The 27500-nt window shown below is 46.7% G+C and overlaps 1 protein-coding gene across 8 annotated transcripts in view; it reads right to left on the bottom strand.

The window, feature by feature from the left end:
* ARHGEF1 (Rho guanine nucleotide exchange factor 1) overlaps positions 1-27500 on the bottom strand; it is a 71896-nt gene that overhangs the window by 12681 nt on the left and 31715 nt on the right. For 3 of the 8 annotated variants that reach the window (XR_015698344.1, XM_087727643.1, XM_087727639.1), the window contains exons 7-23: positions 25197-25302; positions 23226-23366; positions 20343-20372; positions 18843-18945; positions 16319-16412; positions 15158-15193; positions 12077-12226; positions 11001-11106; positions 9234-9245; positions 8260-8448; positions 6226-6410; positions 4777-4923; positions 4502-4584; positions 4114-4239; positions 2160-2274; positions 1784-1884; positions 955-1032 (exon numbers count right to left, since the gene is read on the bottom strand). Coding sequence is in view for 7 of the 8 variants with exons in the window: in XM_087727643.1 (XP_087583769.1) it covers positions 955-1032; positions 1784-1884; positions 2160-2274; positions 4114-4239; positions 4502-4584; positions 4777-4923; positions 6226-6410; positions 8260-8448; positions 9234-9245; positions 11001-11106; positions 12077-12226; positions 15158-15193; positions 16319-16412; positions 18843-18945; positions 20343-20372; positions 23226-23366; positions 25197-25302 (1802 nt within the window). In the remaining variant the exon portion in view is untranslated. The remainder of the gene's footprint in view (positions 1-954; positions 1033-1783; positions 1885-2159; positions 2275-4113; positions 4240-4501; positions 4585-4776; positions 4924-6225; positions 6411-8259; positions 8449-9233; positions 9246-11000; positions 11107-12076; positions 12227-15157; positions 15194-16318; positions 16413-18842; positions 18946-20342; positions 20373-23225; positions 23367-25196; positions 25303-27500) is intronic. The other 5 variants (XM_087727638.1, XM_087727640.1, XM_087727641.1 and 2 more) reach the window with 5 other exon arrangements.

Here is a 27500-nt window from a genome sequence, read left to right as displayed (position 1 = left end):
TACCTCCACCAAGGTGTTGTGGCCGGCCAACAGCCAGCAGAGCTGGCAGCAGATTCAGTCAGTGAGAAGGTTGGGGAAGAACATGGGCCAGTCCTGGAGTCTGGGGAAGGCTCTAATGAGGGCTCTGTGTCGGAGGCAGAGAGGGGGACAGAGCCATATGCCAGTTATCAGCTCCCTTCAGAGTCAGACATCAGTGAGGCAGATGAACAGCTGGAGCCTGTTCCCAGTGTGCGCATGCGCAGAGTTGCCAGACCAAGGGAACAGCTAAGGAACAAGGTCTGACTCAGGAGTAAAAGCACAGGTGGATGGTGAATGGCCCCTCCCATAGGGGATAAAGAGGAGCGAAAGGGGAGGGGAGTTTAAAGGAGACAATTAGTTCAATTCACACATTTTAGTTCCTCAAATGTATGCTATAGTTGACCGTTGGCTGACTGTGTATTATAACTTCCTGTAGACATAATATTGCTGTAACTCAAGGGCAAATCTTGAGGGGTGTTTCCAAAACTAACAGATGGCTTTAGCTGAAAGTTCTCAACTTACGACCAGTCACTCACCGACCATTCAAAGATACAACAGATCCCCAAAAGCGATTTATGACCCCATTTACAAATTACACTGTCCGGGTCTCCCTCCCGTTGTCATGTGACCTGCATTTTGGGCCCCCAGCAACAGGAAAAACATGACTGCAAATTTACTTTTTTTCTAGAAAATAGGTGCTGATTTCTGGTTTCCAGAAAAGAAAAAATTACCACAGCAAACAGTGCATTCTCTTAATTTCCCCCTTTAAAAACAAAAGGTTATACAAATCAGATCAAGTCTCATGATGACCTGCTTTATGACTGTAATCGCTAGGCTCAATTAGGGTCGTAAGTCGAGGACTGCCTGTATGGAGATTTAAAAGGGCAATTCGTTTACTGTCATGGCTTCCTCTGTCCCCACTGCGTTGGGACTCACCCGAAATTCACTCAGCAGAGGATCTGTGCTCTGTTTAAGATTGGAGAGATCCAAACGTCGCTGATAATCCTTCAGTTTCTGAAAAACATTACGATGCCCATTTTTTAAAAAAAACAAGATTGAAGTGGTGAAGAAAGAGGTAAGGAGAGGTGGGTGGAAGGGAGAGAAAGAGAAGGAGAGGAGGGTGGAAGGGAGAGAAAGAGAAGGAGAGAGGGCAAGAAGGGGAAGAGAGAGGGTAGAAGTAGGGGAGAGGTAAGGGAAGAAGGAAGGGGAAGGAGAGGAGGAAGGAAGGAAGTTGAAAAGGGAGGGAGGTAGAAAGGAAAGGGATAAGGTGGGGTTACAACAGGCGCTAGGGATGGTAAACAAAGCAACTCAAACTGTACGTTATAACCTTTTAAATGGAATAACAAAAGTATAAGAATGGCAAAGAAAAAGCATAACCACGTGAATGTATACCTAGAATTGCATGTAAGAGAATAAATGACAGTAAGAATATAAAGCACAATATAGGTAAACAATATTTCATTATAAATAGCTAAGTATAAATAAATATAGAATTGTACATAAAAATGGATAACGAATAAGGGGACCATGAATGCAAGATAGAAATGTATAGAAGGGAAAACACTAACTGCAAAGAAACCAATGCGGAACTGCTGTATGATATACGATAGAACTTCTTGTTCCTATGTTGTTTTAAGTCATGTGTTTGTTTTTGTTGATGTGTTTATGTGTTTAAAATAAAAATTAAAAAAAGAAGAAGTGGTGAAGAACAAGGGAAGGCTTTTCCCCCTGAAGTAGAAATGATCGCTGGAGGAAGCATCCTTACCAGTAAGTTCTCCATAACACGCACTTCTTGGTTGACGTGATTGAGGATCTGACGACAACACTCAGCCGCCTTCTCCACCTTCTGACGTTCCTCAGCTTCCTCTGTGCCAGGAACAAAAAACAAACCCAAAAGTTTTGTGAAGATATTTCCTTAACACCAATCTTTCCGCTTGAAATTTAGGTAGGTCTTATTTTCCAGGAAGTCGGAAAAGTTGTCGGGAAAGATGAAAAGGAAAAGGAGAAGGGGGACGGCTGAGGATGAGATGGTTAAGATAGCATTATCGAGGCAATAAATATGAATGTGGACAAACTCTTAGAAACGGTGGAGGGGTCGGGGGGGAGGCTGGTGTGCTGTGGTTCCCCCCCCCCCTGCTCACCAGTGCACTTGGCAATAGAGTGGAGCAACAGCGGATACTTGGTTAGCCTCTGCATCTCAATAGGAATGATGTCCTTCAATTGTAATCGCCGGCATCGGGGTTTGCTTTCTGCTTCCTATGGGGGAAAAAAATAAGGGGAACCATTCACCAACGGGTGAAAAGGTGCCTGGGAAAAGTATTATGGAAAGGTCTGGGGTTGCCTGTCAGATTTTTGTAGCTGATCTCTCCTGTGAAGAAGATGCTCTCAAAACTATTCATACAAACTGTCTATCCAACCTTCTTTCCATCAATCCACCCTCCATTCATCCATCATCTACCTACCTACCTACCTACCCACCCACCCACCTACCCCAGCCTGCCGCCTGCCTATCTATCTATCTATCTATCTATCTATCTATCTATCTATCTATCTATCTATCTATCTATCTATCTATCTATCTATCTATCTTACCTACCTACCTACCTACCCACCCATCCATATCCATCCACCCATCGTCCGTCTGTCTGTCTGTCTGTCTGTCTGTCTGTCTGTCTATCTATCTATCTATCTATCTATCTATCTATCTATCTATCTATCTATCTATCTATCATCTATCCATCTACCCATCCTCTATCTATCTATCTATCTATCTATCTATCTATCTATCTATCTATCTATCTATCTATCTATCTATCTATCATCTATCTATGTTGTATTTGTGCTGATAAATAAATAAAGGGAGACTAGTATAGATCTATTTCAAGCTATTTAGCTCTCATCAGCTAGCCATACCCTTACTGGGATTCGAACCTGGGCTGTATTACATATTAGGCAGATGTATTAACCACTAAGCCACAGGCTGTCCTCCGTTATCAGCTGAGCCAGGGAGAAAGGTATATATTTAAAGTCACAACCTCTGGTATCTATCATCTATCTATCATCTATCTATCTATCTATCTATCTATCTATCTATCTATCTATCTATCTATCTATCTATCTATCTATCTATCTATCTATCTACCTACCTACCTACCTACCTAACTAACTAACTAACTAACTAACTACCAATTATCATCTATCTATTTAAGAGCCAAGATGGTGTAGTGGTTAGAGTGCAGGTCTGCAGGCTGCTTCAGCTGCCTGCTAGCTACAGTTCGGCAGTTCAAATCTCACCAGCTCAAGGTTGACTCAGCCTTCCATCCTTCCGAGGTGGGTAAAATGAGGACCCAAATTGTTGGGGGCAAGAGGCTGAACTCTGTAAACCACTTAGAAACGGCTGTAAAAGCGCTATGAAGCAGTATATAAGTCTAAGTGATATTGCTGAGTGTTATTGCTGTCTATATATCTATTATCTATGTATTTAACTGTATCATCTATCCATCATCTATCTATAATCATCTTCTAATCTATATCTATTATCTATGTATTTAACTATCTATCTCTTATCATCCATCTATCTACATCCATCCATCCATCCATCCATCCATCCATCCATCCATCCATCCATCCATCCATCCATCCATCCAATCTATCTACTCATCCTTCCTATCCATTTATCTATATATCCATCATCTATCTACCACACGCATCCATCCATCTATCCATCCATCATTTACCTACCTATCTACCTACTTATCACATCCCTCCCTCCCTCTGTCCATCCATCCACCCTAATCCTATGAGCCGAGGTGGCACAGTGGTTAAATGCAGCACTGCAGGCTACTTCAGCTGACTGCAGTTCTGCAGTTCGGCTGTTCAAATCTCACCGGCTCAGGGTTGACTCAGCCTTCCATCCTTCCGAGGTGGGTAAAATGAGGACCCGGATTGTTGTTGTGGGCAATATGCTGACTCTGTAAACCGCTTAGAGAGGGCTGAAAGCCCTATGAAGCGGTATATAAGTCTAACTGCTATTGCTATTGCTATTGCTAATCCTATCCCAGGAATGGCAGATTCCTCTCCACTCCCAGCACTTACCTGGATGAACTGGTTGAAACGAGCTTCTTTCTTCTGCTTCGCCTTCAGCTGTTCTAATGCAAAAGATTGGCGGCTACAGAACCGGGAGGAGATCTTCTGAAACCAGTTTCCTTCAGACCCATCGAACTGGGGAAAAGTCATCATCAAGAAGATCACCTATGGGAATACCCCCTTCTTGCCCCCAACGCTCCCAGCCCCAGGGTTCAAATCCCAAGCCTTCCTCTCCCACTGACAGTGGACATCCAAGCAATCTTTAGATGGTTTTGAGGGCCCCGAGATGGCACTCCATGATGGCATCTGTCAGGGGCATCGTTACAACCTGCCTTGCTAGTTTCATCCAACTGATTCCACACAACATGCCACCCCCAGATTAAACCTTTGCTCTTACTCTAGCCAGGAGAGTGCTTCCAATTTCGGAGACAATCAAATTATTCTCCTCTCTCAGCCTCTTCATGTTCTCCAGAAACACTTCTGAGAAAAGATGAGACCAAGTGTGACTCAAGAGAAGCAAAAAGGCCAAGACAATGACATGCCAACTCATCATCACCGCAAGTCCCATTATTCCTACTAGATAAATCTAGCATGGAAGTTGCTGGGCTTTCACACACCCCCGACCCCTCGTTTGCACACAACCCCACCCCCACATTCCCCAGGTGCTCTCACTGTGTTCGTCGATCAAGTCCTCCAGGCTGGGGAAAATGTTCACCAGTTCGCTCTCGGTGAAGAATCCCTCGGTCAACAACGGTTGGTAGAACACCTCAAGTAACACACGGAGCATCCGCAGGTGGGCGTGCTCTGTGATAAATAGCTCTGTAGGAGGGAAGGCGAAGGTAAGAATCCAGGAAGATCCTTTAGGAAATCTAGGCAATTTTTGACTGCAATTTTTGATTTTGCATGCACAGGGGGAGGAAAGATGCATCGATTCCCACAGTGGAAGAACAGATAATGGAGGCAGTGAAGTTGGCAGAGACGGCCAAATTAAATCTAAATCTTAACGGAAGTCTTAATTAAAAGAGAGGAATTTGTCTAGTTTTTTCTACTCGGAAACCGCTTTTAGGCTTTATCCCCGAAAATAAAGACAAAAAAGGAGTCTTTGATTTTAGGTTTCAATTGATTGCACTGTCTCTGGCGTTACAAAAGCGATCTGAAATAATTGGAAATGTAAAGGGAACGATTGAAGCTGTCCTTTTCCTTGTCCTCTGAAAAAAGGCAGAAGTCACTACCTTTTTTTTTTACCTTAACTTTTGCATTCTTCCTTTTTAACTCCCGCGACTTTTCTTTCTATTTGCATTTGGTCTCACGACAAACCTTTAATAAGACTTTAAAAATATGTGCAATTGCAAAAAATAAAAAGGGGGGGGGGGCTGGAGATCTAAATCTTCCACGAGGTTCGCAAAGTCCTTGCTTCCTCGTTTTGTGTTTTATTCGTTTATCCCCCATTTCCTGTCACTTTGTCCGGTTGGTTTGCAAACTGTTTTTAAACCTGCATCGCAGAATCACTAGTACATTTTGTTACGGTTATAACAGGAACAAGCACTGTAGCTGGGGAATTCTGGAAGTTGAAATCCACACAGCTTAAAAGTCCCTGGACTTTGCTTTTTCTTTGAAAACATTTCACTTCTCAGGCAAGAAGCTTTTTTGGCTCTTCAGTTAGAACCCAAGAAGCTTCCTAGATGCGAAGCAAAATGTTTTCAAACAAAAAATACCAAGAAAGTTCACTTACATTTGGGGGCGGGGGGGAAGCACCTGTGGGCCAACCATGACTGAGTTGATTGGGAATATCAATAGACATTCAATGAGATTAAGAAACCCTGCGTTCTAGGCACTACAATAGATGTTCTAGGCACTACAATGGATGCTCTAGTCACTACAGTGGATGCTCTAGGCACTACAGTGGATGCTCTAGGCACTACAGTGGATGCTCTAGGCACTACAATAGATGCTCTACAGTGGATGTTCTAGACACTACAATAGATGTTCCAGGCACTACAATAGATGTTCCAGGCACTACAATAGAAGTTCTAGGCACTACAATAAAACTCCTCCTGACTTCCATGCATTCTAAGTCTGGTCTACACCTGGTAGGGCTGACAGGGAAACCTCCTCACATACCGTTGATCACTTCTTGCCGCTTCACTTCACTTTTCTTCAGCCTGAGGAGGGTGTCGGGGGGGACAAGCTCCCGCCAGTTTGGCGGGTCCAGTTCCAGTTCCGAAACACGCGGCTCAAACTCCTCAGACTGGGGAAGCAGAAAGGACGGCGGGGGCTCACCTCCCCCAGCCCCTCCAGGTTCCAAACTGAAAGAGTCCAAGCGAGAGACAAACGATACAGTGAGGATGGTCCTGTGTTGACTTTATCCATCTGTCCATCCATCCTTCAACTTTTGACAGGCCACCCCCCCACCCCGCAACCTGACTGATTCTGGTGATCGTGTTTGCTCTGCTCCAGGTCCCACTGGGGTAGCAACGTCTAGTCAACTACGGTTGATCTAGAAAAAGGGGGAGCAGAGTTCTAACTGGATAGGAGACCATTAGGAAATCCCAAGGTTGTGCAAGCTAGACTGGGATAGACGAATCCCAGGGAAAAGACAATGTCAAACCACCCCCAAACTCTGGCCAAGAAGCACAATACAACCAATCCTCGACTTGTGTCCATTGTTTAACAATGGTTCCGTTTCAACAGCCTCGGAGAAAGTGTCTTGCAGCTGTACTCAACCCGGCAATTGTGATCGCAACTTGAGTGCCTGGCTCACATTTTTGACCCATTGTGACATCCTATGATCAAAAGGTTGTAATTTGAGGCTATTTTTTTTTGCTGATTTCTGGCAAAAGACCCTATTGGGTAAGCTGGATTCATTTAACCGCCTTGGGATTGGCTTAACAACTGTGACCATTTGCCCGATGACTGCTATAAAAATTACGGTGAAATTGAACTTACTCAACCAGCTTGACTTACAACCACAATGATTTCTCTTGGAAATTCAGGTCCCCAATTATGGCCATAAGCCGAGGACTACCTGCATAGAAGCGTTCCATTAAGTTGTCAGGAGGTTGGGCTCAATGCAAATGATCGTGGCTCTCTGTATTTGCTCCAACACTTCTTGGACACCCCCCCCCCCAAAAAAAAAGAATTCTCCTAGTTTCCAGACCAAATGCATCCCACTAAACCAAGTGTAATCCAATTCCAGATTTGCAACGTAGATCAGTTCCAAGTGCCAAAAGCATTTGCTACAGCTTATGCTCTCAGCTGATAATCTTAAGAAAATGTTATTAACATTTACCATAATTATCTTCAACTCATCCAACACAGGAGTATTTTCTCCCTAGGATTTTATAATGGGGCAAATTCAAGATAATTTGTGAGATGCTGCTTGCTTTTTGGGTGTGTTTTTTAAGGAGTTTAGGGTAGGTTTCTGACAAATTGGCAACGAACAGCTGCCAATTCCACAGAAGCCTTTCTGCCAGAAGGAAAAAAGTAGTAGCCGAAATTTATTTAAATCTCAGAGGCTACACTTTTAACATCTACTGAAAATTATTTTCACACATAAACAAGGTGCTGTTTACTTGAAAGAGTAGCAAGGTGGGTTCTGGAGCCTTGCTGGACTATTTTATTTCTCCTGGGCAGAAGACACCGATGCCTAGAGTGGCTCTTTTGAAGGCTGTCTTTCATATGCACAACTTTCTGGACTTCAATTCCCACAATTCCCATGGCTAGCTAAGGAATTCTGGGAGTTGAGATCCATAAGTCTTAAAGTTGCCAAAATTGGACACCCTTTTTTTTTTCGAGGAAGAAATTTGAGAGAGAGAAGCATCTTCTCTTTTATTTATTAATTAAATCTGTCTGTCATCCATCTCTCTGCCAATTCTTTTAGCAACAAGGATAATGGAACAATTGTTTAATTTCTTTTGTAGATAAAGATGCTCCCATTCCTTTGGAGATGATCCCCTGGGAATGCATCCATTGTTTATGTTGCTCAAGATTTCCCGGGGAGGACCTTCCAAGATTGATGATCCTTTGTGATCCTACTTGAGCAGGGGGTTGGACCAGAAGACCTCAACGGTCCCTTCCATCTCTGTAATGCTTGGACAATGTGCTCCCGTCTCTGCCCGTCTTGGGGGCAGCTGAGATGGCGGCCCTTTCACCTACTTGCGGCTTCCCTGCTTCTGCCGAGCCTGTTCTAGAGTTGGTTTTTCTTCCAGCTCGTTGGCCCGGGCCGCGGCTTCGATGTCCACATCGCTCCGCGAACGCGGCTGTTTGCCTTTGGCCGAGCCTCGCTGAGACCGCTTCCGCTCGTAAACCCGCAGGCTCTCCGAGCGGCCCAACTTCCCTGTCAGCCTGGCGAGGGTGGGGACACGCACAGCCAGGCCACAGACAAATAAATAATAATGGGGAGGGGGGCGGGTTGGAGGGACAACAACCACAATGCGAGAGGACCAAGGGATGTTGGGTTTGATAAGCCGACGGGAACACGGCGGGAGATGAAATGAATCACGTGAGAGGTAGAAAGAGCCACAGATGAATCGCCAGCGACACACAGAAAGGGAGTCACGAGACATTTGGCACCAAAACGGCGGCAGGGATCACAACCGGAGAACACGCAATATATAGGGAGGGGGGGGGAGAGGAAGACAAATTTGGCACATGCAGCGGTGGAAAGAGAAAGGAAGAAAGAGAAACGTGAGACCCCTCCCCAAGAACAAACCGAGATATCCATGCACCAGAAGAAGGTGGAACTGCGAGGCAGACACACACACTCCTGGCAAGCCGGATCCAACCGTAGCTACAGCCCCCCCCACAAACCCCACCCAAAATGTTTTGCTTCTTAAGGGGAGGTGGGGGGTTGACAACAACCCCCGGGGCCACCTCATGCCCCTTGCCAATACTCAAAATAAGGCCTGCCACAAGACAGAGCTGCAGGGGAAGAAGAGAAACACCCAGGCCAGGTGGGACCTCGAGTTTAAAAAGACGCTTTCTCTCCAGCCACCGGTTTGGGAAGACCGGCGTGGCTTCCCAAGGCACCTCCGGTGAACGAGGGGTCATACTTAACTCAGCTTGTGTGTCTTCCCCTGAGGAAGGAATTCATGCAAAGGGTGAGTGGGGAGGGTGAGGAAGCCACCAACCTTTTTCGCCTTCTAGAAGGGAAGAACAGAATATAGAAGGGTGATTGTGTTAATACCGGAATGAGAGACGAGAGGAAAAGGAGGATTGGGCGAAGGAGGGGTGGAGAGTGAGGTGGGGGGCAAACCCCATATATTAAGTCTCAGGAAGGGATTCCACGCTGTTTCAATGGGAGCTGAACACCAAGGAGCCAAGGTGGCGCAGTGGTTAAATGCAGCACTGCAGGCTACTTCAGCTGACTGCAGTTCTGCAGTTCGGCTGTTCAAATCTCACCGGCTCAAGGTTGACTCAGCCTTCCATCCTTCCGAGGTGGGTAAAATGAGGACCCGGATTGTTGATGGGGGCGATATGCTGACTCTGTAAACCGCTTAGAGAGGGCTGAAAGCCCTATGAAGCGGTATATAAGTCTAACTGCTATTGCTATCAAGGAAGTGGAAAAACCAAGCTCCACATAAGTTTGGGGGGGGGGTAGCCAAAGGGACAACAGGAATTGTGTATTTATTTTATTTCATCTTCTCTATTTAAACACATCCCACCTTCATTATTGTTTTTTTATAAACAACACAAAGTGGTGAACATATCTAATACTGCCTTCCTCCTCCTATTTTTCTCACAACAACCCTGTGAGGTGGGCTGAGAGAGTGGGGCTGGCCTTAAGGCCACCCAGCTGGTTTTATGGGTAAGGCAAGACTAGAACTCCCCGTCTCCTGGCGATTGGCCCAAAATCACCCACCTGACATTCATAGCTAATGGGATCAGAATTTACAGCCTCCTGGCGATTGGCCCAAAGTCACTTAGCTAGCTTTCATGGCTAAAGCAGGGCTAGAATTCAGTGTCTCCTGGTTTCTAGCCTGATTCCTTTATCACTGAGCAGAAGTGGCGCAGTGGTTAGAGTGCAGCACTGCAGGCTACTTCAGCTGACTGCAGTTCTGCAGTTCGGCTGTTCAAATCTCACCGGCTCAGGGTTGACTCAGCCTTCCATCCTTCCGAGGTGGGTAAAATGAGGACCCGGATTGTTGTTGGGGGCGATACGCTGACTCTGTAAACCGCTTAGAGAGGGCTGAAAGCCCTATGAAGCAGTATGTAAGTCTAACTCAGTGTTTCTCAACCTTGGCGACTTTAAGTCCTGTGGACTTCAACTTCCAGAATTCCCCAGCCAGCATAGCTGGCTGGGGGATTCTAGGAGTTAAAGTCCACAGGACTTAAAGTCACCAAGGTTGAGAAACACTGGTCTAACTGCTATTGCTATTATTTATTTATTTATTTATTTATTTATTTATTTATTAGACTTATATACCGCTTCATAGGGCTTTCAGCCCTCTCTAAGCGGTTTACAATTTTTTTTAGCAAATTGAGTCAGCAACTTGCCCCCACAGTCCGGGTCCTCATTTCACCCACCTCGGAAGGATGGAAGGCTGTGTCGACCTTGAGCCGGTGAGATTTGAACCGCTGAACTGCAGATCACAGCCAGCTAAAGTGGCCTGCAGTACTGCACCCTAACCACTGCGCCACCTCGGCTCTCTTGCTATTGCTATCACTAGACCGAATGGCTGTTTCTCTCCAGGGGCCACAGTGACATCATCTTTAGATTTCTGGTCAGCCTTACAATCTAGGCTTCTCCATAAATGACCCCCCCCCCCCCAAAGTTTGTGGGACAGGCTCCTGGCTAAAGAAAAGCTGGCCAGATTTGCCAAGCAAGCCCTGTCCACTCGTATGCATCCATAAGGACCCCAACTCACCCTTTGCCCAGGCCATCAGTCTGCTCTCACCTTTCATTCTCTGTGCTTTCATCCAGCGAGATCTGTTCTCCAGCTAGGGCTTGCTCAGTGACTGGCGAATCTCCTGAATCAGCTCCGAGAGTTGGGCTGTCCAACCCTAAGGGAAATAGAAGAAGGTGTGAAGGAGGATGGAAGAAGAAATGCTGCCAAACCGCTCCTTTCGTTAACCGAAAAAGGTCTTCCTGTAGTGGAATGCTGTCTGGATTCCGAGGAGGGAGGGGGTGCATTCAGGAGGACCAAGGGACAGTGAAGTTTATAGATAGTTCGGTTGAGAGGAAGAAGGACAAGAAAGTTCCTACCTAAACGTTCTCAGAACTTATCTTTAATGTTGGTTAATGTTGGAGAGGGCTGTCTTAGTTTGGCAAGATTAATCTCTGGCTCCAAAAACCAAGAAAGACACAGCGAGGTCTTCTGAGCAGTTTAATTTATTGTTCTTCAGCTATAGTCAGAAATTTTGCCCAACTAAAGCAAATTAAGGTTAAGGTAAAGGTTCCCCTCCCAACTCTAGGGGGCGGTGCTCATCTCCGTTTCAAAGCCAAAGAGCCAGCGCTGTCCGAAGACGTCTCCGTGATCATGCGGCCGGCATGACTCAATGCCGAAGGTGCACAGAACGTTGTTCCCTTCCCATCAAAGGTGGTCCCTATTTTTTCTACTTGCATTTTTAAGGTGCTTTCGAACTGCTAGGTTGGCAGAAGCTGGGACAAGTAACGGGAGCTCACTCCGTTACACGGCACTAGGGATTTGAACCGCTGAACTGCTGACTTTTCTGATCGGCAAGCTCAGTGTCTTAGCCTTGGCAACTTTTGAGACCTCTAGACTTCAATTCCCAGAATTCCACAGCCAGCATGTAAGGACCGTGGAAGTCATCTAGTCCTGGTTGAAGCAGAAAACCTTATACCATGGTTAGCTAGGGAATTCTGGGAGTTGACGTCCAGAGGTCTTAAAGTTGCCAAGGTTTGATCTAAATTTTGCTTTCTCTTGATCCTCAGTAAAGCAGCCCCTCCCTTCTGGGAATCCAGACCACGTTCCACCACACTTCCCTTTCTCCAGTTCATCCCCTCTCTCACCCTGCTCCCCGTCATTGCTCTCTCCAGGTGGGGGGTGCACAGTGACGGACACACTGGAGGGATCCTGCACGAAAGGGTTCCCTTTGCTACGCCCCGAGGTTCCTTCTGATAACTTGGCTTTTTTGTCCAAGGCTGGGGTCTTCTCAGCTGCTTCAAGGAGAAAATGAGAGAGAAATCAAACGCTGCCAAGGAGCCGTTCACCTCCGCCGAACTGCTCTTCCCACCTCACCCTTCGCAATGGACTTATGCACAGATTAGCACACTCTGGATTGAGGGCAGTTTCAAGAACCAAGAAAGCTCCTTCTCTCCCTGCTTGGTATAATGGGATGCATGAATAGCTTTCAGTGAAGGGAAGAGGAAAAGCTGCTTAGGGAATACCTCGTAAGGCCTCGGTAAGGCCGCACTTGGAATACTGCATCCGGTTTTGACCGCCATGATATAAAAAAAAAAAATCTTGAGCCTCTAGAAAGAGTGCAGAGAAGAGCAACGAAGATGTTCAGAGGACTGGAGGCTAAAGCATACGAAAGACAGTTTCAGCTGTTAATTTTTTTAAAAATTCCTTCCACTTTGTTCATGCTCTTATCTTATTTTACTGAACTTTAGCCTGTTGTTTTTTACGTTGATGTGTTCGGTGGGTCTGTGAACTGTATTAAGGGCACTGAACTGAATACTGATAAAGAGACTTCCTTTAGACACAGCAAAGGGCAAAATCCGAGGGATGGAAGGACACCCTGGGCATATCATACTAAACTACATGTCTGTTTGGGTTTAACATGCTCTGTGTACCCAAATGCCAAGTTGGGTGGGTTTTCATAGAAGGGATAGAGCGGGATTATTTGGCTAAATTTGGTAGCTGCTGTGAGAGATCTTTCCAAGAGCCAGCAGAGATGTCATTATATCAGCAATATGAGCCGAGGTGGTGCAGTGGTTAAATGCAGCACTGCAGGCTACTTCAGCTGACTGCAGTTCTGCAGTTCGGCTGTTCAAATCTCACCGGCTCAGGGTTGACTCAGCCTTCCTTCCTTCCGAGGTGGGTAAAATGAGGACCCGGATTGTTGTTGGGGGGCAATATGCTGACTCTGTAAACCGCTTAGAGAGGGCTGAAAGCCCTATGAAGCGGTATATAAGTCTAACTGCTATTGCTATTGCTATAATAAAGAATCACACGCCTTCAATACCTTCATCCCAGTAACAGGGAATGCAACTGTTTGCTGTGGCGGGATCCAATCTGGGTCGGTCCCTGGCATCAGGACTTTTGTCTTCCAAGCTTTCGAGTTCATGCTGGAGCCCATCCTCGGGGGAACCTCTTCCTCGCCAGAACGTGAGGATGGACTCCAGCACGAGTCTACACGCTCAGAAGGCGAAACCTCAACATCATCCTGGGACACTTATTTTATGTTTGCCATAAAACATAATGGCAAACTGAGGTCTGGCTCGCAATTATCATTCCGTGGCACGTCACAGGCAGCTCCTGGATTAATAAAAGTTCTGGAGATGTTTACGAAAACAGGCAGCAGCAGGCTTCCCCAAGCAAAGAAACCACTTCACTACATCGTAGGGGGAATAGGGGAATATCAGGACATTTCTGCCTCCTGCACACAAGGCTGTGTTGTTTCTATATTCCCTTTGCTGGAATTCACGTCGCCTGCTCTCTTTCACCAACCATGAAATGTCTATGCAGATTCTCGGTTCCACCACAAAACCGCGGACGACAAAATCGCGGTCGACGAAAGCGCGTATGTGACGTCATCACAGCGCGACGAAAAAGATCGAAAAATGTAAAAATAAAGCGAAAACCTTACCCTAACCCACCCAAACCTAACCCTTAACCTAACCCTAAACCTAACCCTAAACCTAACCCTTAACCTAACGAAAAACCTAACGCTAACCCTTAACCTAACGCTAAACGTAACGCTAACGCTCTAAACCTAACCCTAACCCTTAACCTAACCCTAACCCTAACCCTTAACCTAACCCTTACCTTTATGTGAATCGGCTTGCTGTAATTTAATTTTTATTTCAATTTTCCGATCTTTTTCGTCGCGTTGTGATGACGTCACATACGCGATTTCGTCGACCGCGCTTTTGTGGAACGCGGTTTTGACGGGTCACGCAGATTCTCAGCCTCCCAGGTCATGGTTGCCCCCAAGGTGCTTTTTCAAAAGGCAAGCGGGCTTCGTTTCTCCTTGAAGTCGTTTCGCTTCTCACCCAAGAAGCTTCTTCGGTTCCGACGGAACGGTGGAGGAGAGAAGCATTTATATTCCTTGCAGTCGTTAACGCTCTCTCTGAGAGTCCTTGAGGCCACTTGGTGGTTTATCTGTTTACCTGGATAGCGTCCTGTTTACAACACAGTCCTTTCACCAATCCCAAAAAGGTTCCGTGCCCATTTTGGCACCATTCAAGGTTGCCTTTTGAAAAAAGCCCCTTTGGGACGTAAATCTTGTTATGTACTCTGCTTGGGAAACAGTCACGTCCAGTTTTACGCAGATGCCGAAGAAACTAAGAGCAGAACCAAGACAGTTCAGCTAAGCCAGAATCAAACCGCCAAACGAGCTGTGCAAAATTGTTATAATACTGAGATTTCCTGCCAGGTCCTGGTCTTCCAAACTGGGAGAAGGACTTTTTTTCTTTCTTTCTTACCACCACCAAAGTTGGATCCCTAATATTAATTATCTACATATAAAAGTTGAATGCACCCTGGGAAGTAAAACCGAGCAAGTGCTTAATTTGTGCATAAGCCATAGAGAAAAATGATAGAAATCTGTGGTTTATTCCCCTCTTCGCTGATTCAATGCAAGACAGACAGACAAGACGAGTAACACAATGGAGACATCGCATGCCGAGAATTTTCTTGGGGAACACGACAGGTGTGATGAGCTTTCATAGGCACGTGTATGATTCTCATTAGTATATTACTTGACGGGCGAGAGTGCAACGGTGAAATTAAAAACGTTAGTGGCGGAGGTTACAAGAAGGCAGATTAGTTCTACGTGGCTTCCTGATCGGAGGGGATGGATGGGTACACGGGGTGCCATGCGTTACTACAGAGCTGGTAGGAGGAAAAAAGTGGGGTGCTAGTACCTTCACCCTCAGGTTTGGGCTGTCTGTAATCAGAATCTACAAAAAAAAATGCAGCAAAAAATATAATGGAGAATGATGGGGAAAGAGATGTTACGTTAATCCCTTCCTAGCTATTGCCCAAAACTGCTTTTTGGGCAAGTCATATGCCAGACTCATCAACCAGATGATCCGGTGCACACAAATGGATCACCGTTTTGTGGGCTGGTGGAATCTGCATTCCTTATTTGCCTAGCAACGATTACCACAAGCTTTCCCAAAAAAAAAGAGAGAGAGAGAGAGAAGAAAATAGCCAGTTTCCAAAAGATGCTTCTGAAAACTCCTTTGAAGTTGATCCTAGGATGAGTCTCAAGCCAGTGCTGGCACTCAAGTGAAACTGGAGTAAATCCAGATGTGCTCCAAGCTATTTTTATTTTTCCTGAAAGAACAAGTAATTTAGTTTTCTTCTTCGGCCTCAAGAAGGAATACCTTAATGATTGGTTAAAGCTATGGACTAAAGCTGGAGACATTTTTTTCCAGGGTTGAGAAGGGGGGGAAATATATATATATCCCCCCCCCCTCAAATATGTGTGTGTGTGTGTGTTGTATTTGTGCTGATAAATAAATAAAGGGAGACTAGTATAGATCTATTTCAAGCTATTTAGCTCTCATCAGCTAGCCATACCCTTACTGGGATTCGAACCTGGGCTGTATTACATATTAGGCAGATGTGTTAACCACTAAGCCACAAGGTTCTCCTCCTTTATCAGCTGAGCCAGGGAAATAGGTATGTATTTAGTGTCACAACCCCTGGTATGCCCAAATATATATTTGGGCATACCAGGGGTTGTGACACTAAATACATACCTATTTCCCTGGCTCAGCTGATATATATATGCAAAAGAATGTCATGGAAATATTTCTGGAATTGTGGGACTCCACCTGTGTGTGAGAGAAAATCTTTCCCAGGGCAAGTTCTGTTAAACTTAAACTTACTCGAGGTTCAGTTTTAATTGTGATTTGTGTTAAAATAAAATTTAAAAAAAAACCAAACCCAAAACCACATCTCAGGTAGCCTTGACCACAGCCGAGCTAAAAATTTCATTGCTAAGCAAGTCCGTGGGTTAAGGGAGTTTTGCCCTATTTTATGACTTTTTCGCCACAATTGTGAAGGGAATCACTTACAATGGGAATCCCCACGGTTCCAGCGGGCCGGGTCCAAAATGCTGAAGCCTTTCCTTGACTTGATGGCTTCCTCTGGTTTCTTGGTCCCAGAAATCTGGATTAAATCAGAGAAGAGAAACTGATCCCCCGTTCCCAAATCCCAGGTGAGCACATGTGTCCCCCCAGAGGTGGGTTCCTACCAGTTCGCACCAGTTTGGTAGAACCGGCTCGTCAAATCTACCGAACCGGTTAAAAGAGGTACCACCAGAAAGCAGGCCACACCTACAGAAGAGGTTCCAAAAAATTTGGAAACCCACCACTCTCTCTCTCACACACACACACACACACAGGCAGACTCACACAGAGAGAGAAAGAGAAAGAAAGGAAGAAAGAAAGAAATATAAAAAGAAAAAAGAAAAAAAGTGAGAGAGAGATGAAAGAAAAAAAGGAAAAAGGGACAGAGAGACAAAAGGAAGGAAAGAGAGAGAGAGAGAGAGAGAGACAGAAAGAAAGAAAACACATGGCTGGCAAGCCACTCCCATCAGGTCACATGGCTGGCAAGCCACTCCCACAAAGGGGGCCACACCCACAGAGTAGGTTCGAAACTTTTTTGAAACCCACCACTGGTGTCCCCTCTCCTACAGGAGCTGCATTGGCTTTGGGTAAAATTCAAGGTGTTTCCTTTGAAGTCCTTCATGGCTTGGGGCCAGGTAGCAATAGCAGTTAGACTTATATACCGCTTCATAGGGCTTTCAGCCCTCTCTAAGCGGTTTACAGAGTCAGCATATTGCCCCCAACAACAATCCGGGTCCTCATTTTACCCACCTCGGAAGGATGGAAGGCTGAGTCAACCTTGAGCCGGTGAGATTTGAACAGCCGAACTGCAGATAGCAGTCAGCTGACGTAGCCTGCAGTGCTGCATTTAACCACTGCGCCACCTCGGTAATCCAAAGGACCGACTGTCAACCCTGAAGCTGACCTTTTCCCGGTTACATCCACTCCATCCACCCGGGCAGGGAGGCAGGGAAAGTTGGGGATGGCTTAGCGACCGTTCGGAGTTATGATGTGTCTCTGCAGTTACTTACGACATGGTCTTGGCCACCCTTCCATTCCATGATCACATTTTGAGTGCTTGGCAATCAGATCATGCTCCATGGTGATCTCACCATGATTTTTTCCTTTTTGCTGGAAACTGTATTAAGTTCTGGTTTCCAGCACAAAAGCCTTATTGGCTGAAATGGGCTCGCTTAACGACTGCGGCGTCTGCTTAATGACTGCCCCAAAATAGATCGTGCAATCGGGTACAGTCACGTGATCACCTGCTAAATGACCATCGTGATTTATGATTGTTAACTCCAGGCTGAATTACGGTCACAAGTTGAGGACTACCTACATATAAGTGTTTCTCAAGCTTGGCAACTTTTAAGACATGTGGACTTCAACTCCCAGAATTCCCCAGCCAGCATTGTTTCTCAACCTTGGCCCTTTAAGATGGGTGGACTTCAACTCCCAGAATTCTCCAGTGAGCCATGCAGGCTGGGGAATTCTGGGAGTTGAAGTCCACATGTCTCCAGGAGTAGTATAAAGAAACAGCTGTGAGTTGCAGAAGGACAGTTAATCAACTCAGTTCTTGAGTATTCCCCTCGCCTGAATCCCAGTGCTAGTTGTTCCCGACTCTAGGGGGCGGTGCTCATCTCCTTTTCAAAGCCGAAGAGCCAGCACTGTCCAAAAACGTCTCCGAGGTCATGTGGCAGGCATGATTAAATGCTGAATAGAATAGCAATAGCAGTTGGACTTATATACCGCTTCATAGGGCTTTCAGCCTTCTCTAAGCGGTTTACAGAGAGTCAGCATATTGCCCCCAACAATCCGGGTTCTCATTTTACCCACCTCGGAAGGATGGAAGGCTGAGTCAACCCTGAGCCGGTGAGATTTGAACAGCCGAACTGCAGAACTGCAGTCAGCTGAAGTAGCCTGCAGTGCTGCATTTAACCACTGCGCCACCTTGGGAGCACGGAACGCTGTTACCTTCCCAACAAAAGTGGTCCCTATTTTTCTACTTGCATTTTTACATGCTTTCGAACTGCTAGGTTGGCAAAGCTGGGACGGGCATGACCCAACAAATGCGCGCATGACAAAACCGCGCCAACAAAACCGCGGTGCTAAAACCGCAACATCATCAACGCGGCGACAACAGCGCACCGACAGAAGCGCGATTTAAGTTAAAGTAAGGGTTAGGTTTAGGATTAGGTTTAGGGTTAGGTTTACAGCGCGCTTCTGTCACCGCGCTGTTGTCGCCATGCTTCAGCGCTCATTCGTCGGCACGCTTTAGAACTCGCTGTTTTGTCACCGCAGTTTAGTCGGGCGCGCTTTTGTCGTTCGCCCTTTTGTCGGTGAACCTGTACGGGAGCTCACGCTGTTACATGGCGCTAGGGATTCGAACTGCCAAACGGCCGGCCTTTCTGATCGACAAGCTCAGCGTCTCAGCCACCGAGCCACCGCGGACTAGAAGACCTCCAAGGTCCCATCCAAACCTTAAGCTTACCTTTTTGCGGAAAAAGTTTGCTTTTGATTTCTTGTTATCAGCTGTCTTGGCCTTAACCCCCAGATGCTTCATATACGTGACAATGGCGGTATATATGGCAGAGCTAAAAGGACAGAGCAGAGGAAGACGAAAAATAAAAGATTGTTACGGTTAACACAAAAAAAACCTGCAAGGCTGCCAGCTCAGAATATTCAAGGCAGCCTCGAGTTACAAAGACACAACCAAACGCAGAAGCAAAATTGAACAGGGACACGGCACACACCTACAACAGCAGCAAACAAGGCTTGTTGCGACCTCCCTCGCCATCACTTCCTTTTTCCAGGCCTGAGAGTTACTAAGAAACCTGCCAAATTTCACTTTTTTTGTGTGTGTGCTAAATATGCACATGCATGTGGAAAATCTAAGCAAGATTTGGCCCCCCAAAAAAAGAGAGAGAGCTTAAGATACTTTCCAATTCACAAATCTGTTACGTTCAACAGCTCTCTCGCCCCCTCCTCCTCCTCTGAGGATTTGGGGAAGTGTGATCCGGCTCACCGATGGGGGCCAACAAGTGAGGTCGGGCGTCCAGAGAGACACCTCTGACTACAGGCAGTCCTCGACTTACGACATTTAGTGTTGCGACAGTCATTTAGTGACTGTCGCAACAGCACTGAGAAAAGCGACTGATGACATTTTTTCACGCTTACGAGTGTTGCATGCTCAAAATTCAGATAGCAATAGCAATAGCGGTTAGACTTATATACTGCTTCATAGAGCTTTCAGCCCTCTCTCAGCGGTTTACAGAGTCAGCATATTGCCCCCAACAACAATCCGGGTCCTCATTTTACCCACCTCGGAAGGATGGAAGGCTGAGTCAACCCTGAGCCGGTGAGATTTGAACAGCCGAACTGCAGAACTGCAGTCAGCTGAAGTAGCCTGCAGTGCTGCATTTAACCACTGCGCCACCTCGGCTCTCTATAAGATGCTTGGCAACTGACTTGTGTCCAGGACGGTTGAAGTGTCCCGGGGTCGTGTGATTTCCCTTTTGAGACCCTCTTATAATGGAAAGTCCATGCATTTAGCAAAAGAGTTATTCAATGAACTGCCGCGGTGATTCTCTTAACAACTGTGGTAAGTTAAAGTCGTTAAATGGGGGTGGGAAATTCACTTTAACCACTGTCTCGCTGAGCTACAGAAATGTTTTTTTTGGGGGGGGGGCCTCCACTGTGGTCGTAAGTCGAGGACCACTTGCACCGTGAGCCAAAACGGTCGGAGCACTGGTGAAAGTTGACTTTGAGGCTTTTAAAGCAGCCGGGACTTTCTCAAACCTGGAAGGGTTAAAATGACTGTTTCTCTTCTTCCCCTCCTCCAACTTCCTGAGGCACAGAACTCAAATGTGCTGCAAAGCCACATCCGGTTGCATGTAGGAGAGTGAAAAAGTGTGTTTCCGCCCCTCCTCCTCCCAGAAACACACACACACACACACACACACACACCACTCTGCACCTGTTGGTCGCCTACCTTTTTTCCTCGTCGGTAGAAATGGTGAGGCTGGAACCGATGGGGAGAGAAAAGAGAAAGAAAGAAAAAAATCAGGAAGCGAATGACACGTTCGGGACCCCACCTTTGCAATCCTTCCAATCCAGCGGTTTGTCCAGAGGTTAAACACAGCTGGCCTACAGCGCTGCCGAGGAAGTGGGGATGTCAACCCTCTGTCCTCTGCCTTTTAACGATTCAATCTGCTTTTTCGGAACTAACCACCGACAGCAGGTTTTTGGGGAATCCGCTCCCATGACCCCTTTGTTGCCGGTTGGGGCTGATGGGAGTTGTGGCCCAAAAGGCTCTGAAAAGTAGCAGTATGGCTGGCCCTCTACATAACAGCGAAGCCCCTTTTCTCCCCTCTGGGGGCAGCAGCCTCTCGAAACCACCCGTTGCCCCACACCACCCCATGTTTTCATTTCTGGAAAACCTACCGGTAATGCAGCCCCATTTTGGCCCAGTAGACGCAGAAAAGTATTCGAAAGGCAAATAAACATTTTCTGTCTAGCCGGAGAAGGCGACTGCTGAATGGACTGGCATACAGCAACTGGAGGGGGAAGGGGGGCGCCAGGGGCGTTTTATACACTCGGCAAGGATGATGCAACCAGAGGCAACATCCCGAGTTGGGTGGGGAACATTCCCCCCCCCCCCATCTCTCCTCCCCTCCTGCCAGCTGGATCCTATTATCCGGCAAGGATTTGCCAAGGACTTGCCACTGATAAACTGGCTGGCTCCTCAGTCTCATCCCGGCCCTGATGGGATGGCTGCCAGAACCAGAGGCTCCATCCCTGGGGGGAAAAAGGATGGAAGGAAACAAGGAACTAGGAATGAGATCCAAATTGTCAGGGAGGGGCCTTGCCTGAAATAGAAAACCTTGGAATGGATCTGCAGCTGGGATGAAATAAGAGGATAGTCCACTATAGAAATAACACTTAAGACTTATATACTGCTTCACAGTGCTTTTAAAGCCCTCTCTCAGCGGTTTACAGCAGTGGTTCCCAAACTTGGCAACTTTAAGACTTGTGGACTTCAACTCCCAGAATTCTCCAGCCAGCAGAGCTGGCTGGAGAATTCTGGGAGTTGAAATCCACAAGTCTTAAAGTTGCCAAGTTTGGGAACCACTGGTTTACAGTGTCGGCCTCTTGCCCCCAACAATCTGGGTGCTCGTTTTACCCACCTCGGAAGGAGGGAAGGCTGAATCAACCTGGAGCCTAGTGAGATTTGAACTGCCAAATTGCAGGCAGCCAGCAGTCGGCAGAAGTAGCCTGCAGTACTGCACTCTAACCACTGTGGCACCGTGGCTCGCTATAAAGGCAGGCTGGCAGGGGTAGCTACTCAAAGCCAAATGGTTGCAAACTAGCAGAATTGTGAGGGACGTTGGAGGTCTTCTATTCCGACCCCCTGCTCAGGCAGGAAACCCTCTACAATTTTGGACAAAGGCTGTCCAATCTCTTCCGAGATGGTGCAGTGGTTAGGGTGCAGTACTGCAGGCCACTTCAGCTGACTGTTATCTGCAGTTCAGCGGTTCTAATCTCACCGGCTCAAGGTTGACTCAGCCTTTCATCCTTCCGAGGTGGGTGAAATAAGGACCCAGACTGTGGGGGCGATATGCTGACTCTGTTTAACCGCTTAGAAGCGGTATATAAGTCTAACTGCTATTGCTATTGTTATTCTTAAAAACCACCATTGTTGGGAGCACCCACAATTTCTGGAGGCAAGTTGTTCCACTGGTTAATTGTTCTCACTGTCAGGAAATTTCTCCTGAGTTCTAGGTTGCCTCTCTCCTTGGTTGCTGAGGATGATGGGTGTTTCTGCCCCCCACCCCGGCAGCAGGCCCCCGCAACGGAAGAGACAAAACCCTCCGTGTGGGTCCACACAGAGAAAAGTGACACCTGCAGGAAGGTATGAAGGTGAGTTCCCATTTAGGATTCTTTCCCAGCCTGCTTTGATGGATGTTAATGTCCATCTTCCGAAGCATGGTGACAAAACCTATGGCATCCGAAAGAGGTGCAGGATTGCAGAAGAGACTCGGGGGTGCATGAAGAGGGGTACAAGGCAGTGGTGAAATTCAATTTTTTTTAAAACTACCAGTACTGTGGGCGTGGCTTGGTGGGCATGGCAGGGGAAAGGATACTGCAAAATCCCCATTCCCTTCCCACTCTGGGACCAGCCAGAGGGGGCATTTACCGCTTCTCCGAACTACTCAAAATTTCCGCTACCGGTTCTCCGGAACCTGCTGGATTTCACTCCTGGTACAAGGTCTTGACCGTGGTTCCACCACAAAACCACGGTAGACAAAAGCGCGCTCGACGAAAGCGCGTACGTGACGTCATCACAGCGCGATGAAAACATTGCGCTGTGATAGGTAAATGTAAAATTAAAGCGAAAACCTTACCCTAACCCCCCCAAACCTAACCCTAACCCTAACCCTAACCCTAACCCTTAACCTAACCCTAAACCTAACCCTAACCCTAACCCTAACCCTAACCCTTAACCTAACGCTAAAGCTAACGCTAACCCTTAACCTAACGCTAAACGTAACCCTAACGCTCTAAACCTAACCCTAACCCTTAACCTAACCCTAACCCTAACCCTAACCCTTAACCTAACCCTAACCCTAACCCTTACCTTTATGTGAATCGGCTTGCTTTAATTTTATTTTTATTTCAATTTTTAATTTTTTTCGTCGCGCTGTGATGACGTCACATACACGCTTTCATCGAGCGTGTTTTTGTGGACCGCGGTTTTGACGGGTCACGTTTGACCGTAACCAGCACACCATCAAAGAAGGAATGCCATCTTTGCTACGGCGAAGAAGGAAGCCTGAAAGGGCAAAGCGGCATAAGCCAGGAGCGCTTCACTCACTGCATCTCCTCCAGTTTGACCAGCAGCTGTTCGGCCAGCTGTTTCTCTTTGGCCTCTCTGATGCCTTTGTCTTTGGTCCGATAGCCCTCGAGTTCGAAAAGCTCCTTCTCTCCCGGGGTCATTCCCATTTTCCTCTTTTCCCTGCGGAAATAAAAGAACAGGCGGTCGGGCGCTGTACGTTGGATGGCATCCGTAGATTAATCCGACTGAATTAAATCCATTTTCCAGAGCTGGCACCATCAGCGGAGCCCCGAGTGCAACAAGCTAAGCTACAGAGAAACCTAATTAAGTGTGAAACTAACCAACCCTAGCAAGCTGTGCAAATGCTTTTCCCAGCGTAGCTGCCCTGTTCCTGCCTGAAGCCATCAATGATTGTTCACACAACAAAGAGTTTGTACAACATAAAAGGTAAACTCGTGCCGCCTCTAAGAGAGGGAGGCTCATCACCATTTCTTAGTTGAGGGAGCCAGCATTATCCAAAGATGCTCCTGTGGCTATGGCTATATAGGGTGAGGCCAGGGGTGAAACGCTACCAGTTTGGGCTGGTTCAGTAGTAAAAAAAAAATACTTTAAAAAGTTTTTTAAAGTTGCGACAATCAGCTGTGCAGCGTGCAATTCTAGTGAATCTAAATTGTGCGGCACAGCTGTCCCTTATAGAAGTCACTTATTTCTAGCTTTTGGAATCAAAAGCCTTATTATTAAGATATTGACATTTACTAGCTAGAGTAGCAGGATTGAACAGTCAGCCAAATCACACCGTTGTGGTTGATTTGATTGGAGAGGGCTGACTCATGTGTGAGGCAATCTGCGCTGCGATTGGTTACTATGGGTGTAAAGGGGGAGTTTCCCTTTTTCCCGCCTTTTTTCGTCTGTGTGCTTTGTGATTTACCTCACGATGCTCCCATTTGCCTAACTAGCTTGTTATGTGTGTGTGTGTGTGTCTGTGTGTGTGTTTTTTTGTGTGTGTGCAGGTCGGCATATTCGGGTCTTTTCCCGTGTAAGATTGAGAGTATCTTGGCGACGTTTCGACAAGGTCCCACTTGCCATCTTCAGGCTGGTGCCTTCGGCTTCGTGCTTGTGCGAGCAAAGCGTGATCGGAACTGCCGTCTTTCTTTAAATATTGGTGTGTGTGTGTGTGTGTGTGGAGTGCTGGCTTTGTTGCTGTAAGCGGGTTGGTTGGCTGTGTTGTTACATCTCGATTAGTTGATGGAGTTGATGTATGCAGATTAGTCAGCTGTTTCGTAACATCCTGTGTGGCTGAGGTACTGGCTGTGTGCCCATTAGTCTTTTGTGTTGTAACGATCTGGGTAATGGGCTGTGTGATGACATCCTGAGCTCTAGTATAGTGATATACTGGGTCCTGTGTTGCAACATTCTGGGAGGTTGGCTGAGCCTTTGCGATAACACGCTTATAGCAACAAAGCCAGCACTCCACACGCACACACCCATAGTTATAGAAAGATGGCAGCTCCGATCACTCTTTGCTCACACAAGCATGAAGCCGAAGCCACCAGCCTGAAGATGGCGATACAGTGTATGTATATAGTTACAAATATATCTATCTATATCTATATATCTATATATCTATATATATATGTAACTATTTACATAACTATAAATTTGTATCACCGCCTCTGACTTCATTTGGACACCTGTTGAGCAATTCCCTGACAAGCCAGGATCAGATTTCCCAAAATCCTTCTGCAAATGGTAGTTCTTAAACCATTTGACCCCAATTATAGGCAGTCCTCGCGTAACAACGGTGATTGAGGCTGGAATGTCCATTGTTAAGCGATGCGGCCGTTAAGATGTGCCACTTAGTGGCAGCAGTTCCGGCACGTCCGGATGCCGTCCTTAAATGAATCCCATGTGGGCATTAAGCACAATGCCACATGGGCCGGTATTTGTGATTTCTGGCTTGTGGCTTTGATTGTCGGAAGGCACAAGTCTCGAGAATTGCCGGTTGCAAACCTGAAGTCCTCCAGCTGCTGGGATATCTCCACTTCTTGAAAAGCTTGGATGTCCTGCAAATATTTTTTCAGTTGGTCTTCCGGGATGAGATCGGGTCTGTTTCGGTCTGCAATCGGAGAAGAAGAGAAAAAAATTCACCTAAAATTCACAGGCAATGTTCGGCAATCACGGTTTAAGACAGCTTTGGGGGCAAGGAAAAAGCCACAAGGGCCCTATGCAACACTTGGCTTGGCTGTTTTCTTCCAGACATTTCACTACCAAACTAGGTAACTTCATCAGTGCAAGGAGGGAGTGGAATTTGCTCTCCCTTCTAGCACTGATGGTATCGCCTAGTTTGATGAAACATCTTTAGGAAAATAACCAAGCTCAGAGAGCATTAAGGACCCCCAACAGTCCTTCTCCTCTCCACTTTGCAAACCCTGCTCCCTTCTAGCACTGATGATAGCATTAGCATTTAGACTTATATACCGCTTTACAGTGTTTTACAGCCCTCTCTAAGCAGTTTACAGAGACAGCCTTTTGTCCCCAACAACCTGGGCCCTCATTTTACCCACCTCAGGAGAATGGAAGGCTATCAACCTTGATTCTGGCGAGATTCAAACTGCCAAATTGCAGGCAGCTAGCAAGCGGCAGGAGTAGCCTGCAGTACTGCCCTCTAACCACTGCACCACTGAGGCTCACGATGTTACCTAGTTGGGTGATGAAATGCCTGCAAGAAAACCGCCAAGCTCCGAGAGCGTTAAGGAGCCCACAGTCCTTCTCTTCCTCTCCTCCACAAATCTCACTCTAGTTCTGAGGATGTTGCAATAAAACCACCAAGCACAGAGAGCACCGGGGGAGGGGGGGCATCGTTCAACCCTAAGCTATAAATATTTCCTTCTATCGGCAACCTCACGTTTCCCAGCCCTTAGCCTAGCCAAAGCTTGCAAAGATTTTGTCAGTTCGACACTGAAATAATCCATTTCCAACGTGGCTTTTACACAGCTATAGTTATTGTGACCCGAACTGGCAGGAGATTCGGACAGTGGGGAGGTTGGGGAGGAAGATGGGCCAGTCCTGGAGTCTGGGGAAGGCTCAGATGAGGGCTCTGTGTCGGAGGCAGAGAGGGGGCCAGGGCTGACTGACATTTATCAGCTGCCTTTGGAGCCGGAGATTAGTGGGGCAGAAGAACAGCTGGAGCCTGTTCCCAGATGCACGGATGCGCAGAGCTGCTAGGAGAAGGGAACAGCTAAGGAACAGAGGTTGACTCGGAAGTAAAGGCTCAAGTGGATGCTGAATGGCTCCTCCCACAGGGAATAAACAGGAGCAAAAGGGGAGTGGAGTTTGCAGGAGACAATTAGTTTGCTTATTATTGGGAAGATGGGCTTATCTGAGTTTGTGCCTCACAGAAACTCCTTACCAAATATTTCATTTTACAGTGTTGGGACTTTAACGGGGTGGGTTCCTGCCTGTTCTAACCTCTTCTATAGAAGAGGTTCCACAAATCTACAGTGCCGTTTAGAACCGGTTCCAGCTCCCTGCCCCCCGCCCATTCGCACATCATCAAGATGAAGAGCCAGAGGAGGAATTCTGGGAGTTGAAGTCCACAAGTCTTAAAGCTGTCAAGTTTGAACACCCCTGGGGTTTTTTTTCCTAAAGGGTTAGGGGTGCAAGGGTCTTGTAACTTGACAGCTTTAAGACTTGCACACTTCAATGGCAGAGTTCCTGAGCCAACATGACTGGAGGAGGAATTCTGGGAGTTGAAGTCCACAAGTCTTAAAGCTGTCAAGTTTGAACACCCCTGGGGTTTTTTTTCCTAAAGGGTTAGGGGTGCAAGTGTCTTGTAACTTTACAGCTTTAAGACTTGCGTGCTTCAAATGCCAGAGTTCCTGAGCCAACATGACTGGTGGAGGAATTCTGGGAGTTGAAGTCCACAAGTCTTAAAGCTGTCAAGTTTGAACACCCCTGGGGTTTTTTTCCTAAAGGGTTAGGGGTGCGAGGGTCTTGGAACTTGACAGCTTTAAGACTTGCGTGCTTCAAATGCCAGAGTTTCTGAGCCAACTTTTTGGTTGCTAAGCAAGAGCGTTGTTAAGTGAGTTTCATCACATTTTACAAGTTGGCCACGCCCACCCAGTCACATGGCTGGCAAGACACTCCCACAAAGCAGGCCACACCTACAGAAGAGGTTCTAAAAACTTTGAAACCCATCATTGGACTGTAAGCTCGGCCTGGCAACTATCCAAGGACTGATAAGGTCTGGGGTTTTTTTGCAATTAAGCCTTGAAAGGCTCATTGCCGGGACTTTTCTGGATGTGAATGCCAGGC

This window comes from Thamnophis sirtalis, unplaced genomic scaffold, assembly GCF_051295495.1.
Source record: "Thamnophis sirtalis isolate CommonGarterSnake01/CBP01778 unplaced genomic scaffold, rThaSir2_p1.2 scaffold_13, whole genome shotgun sequence".
NCBI lineage: Eukaryota > Metazoa > Chordata > Lepidosauria > Squamata > Natricidae > Thamnophis > Thamnophis sirtalis.
Note: the sequence above shows the minus strand (reverse complement) of the source record. Positions and strands in the feature narration are given on the sequence as shown.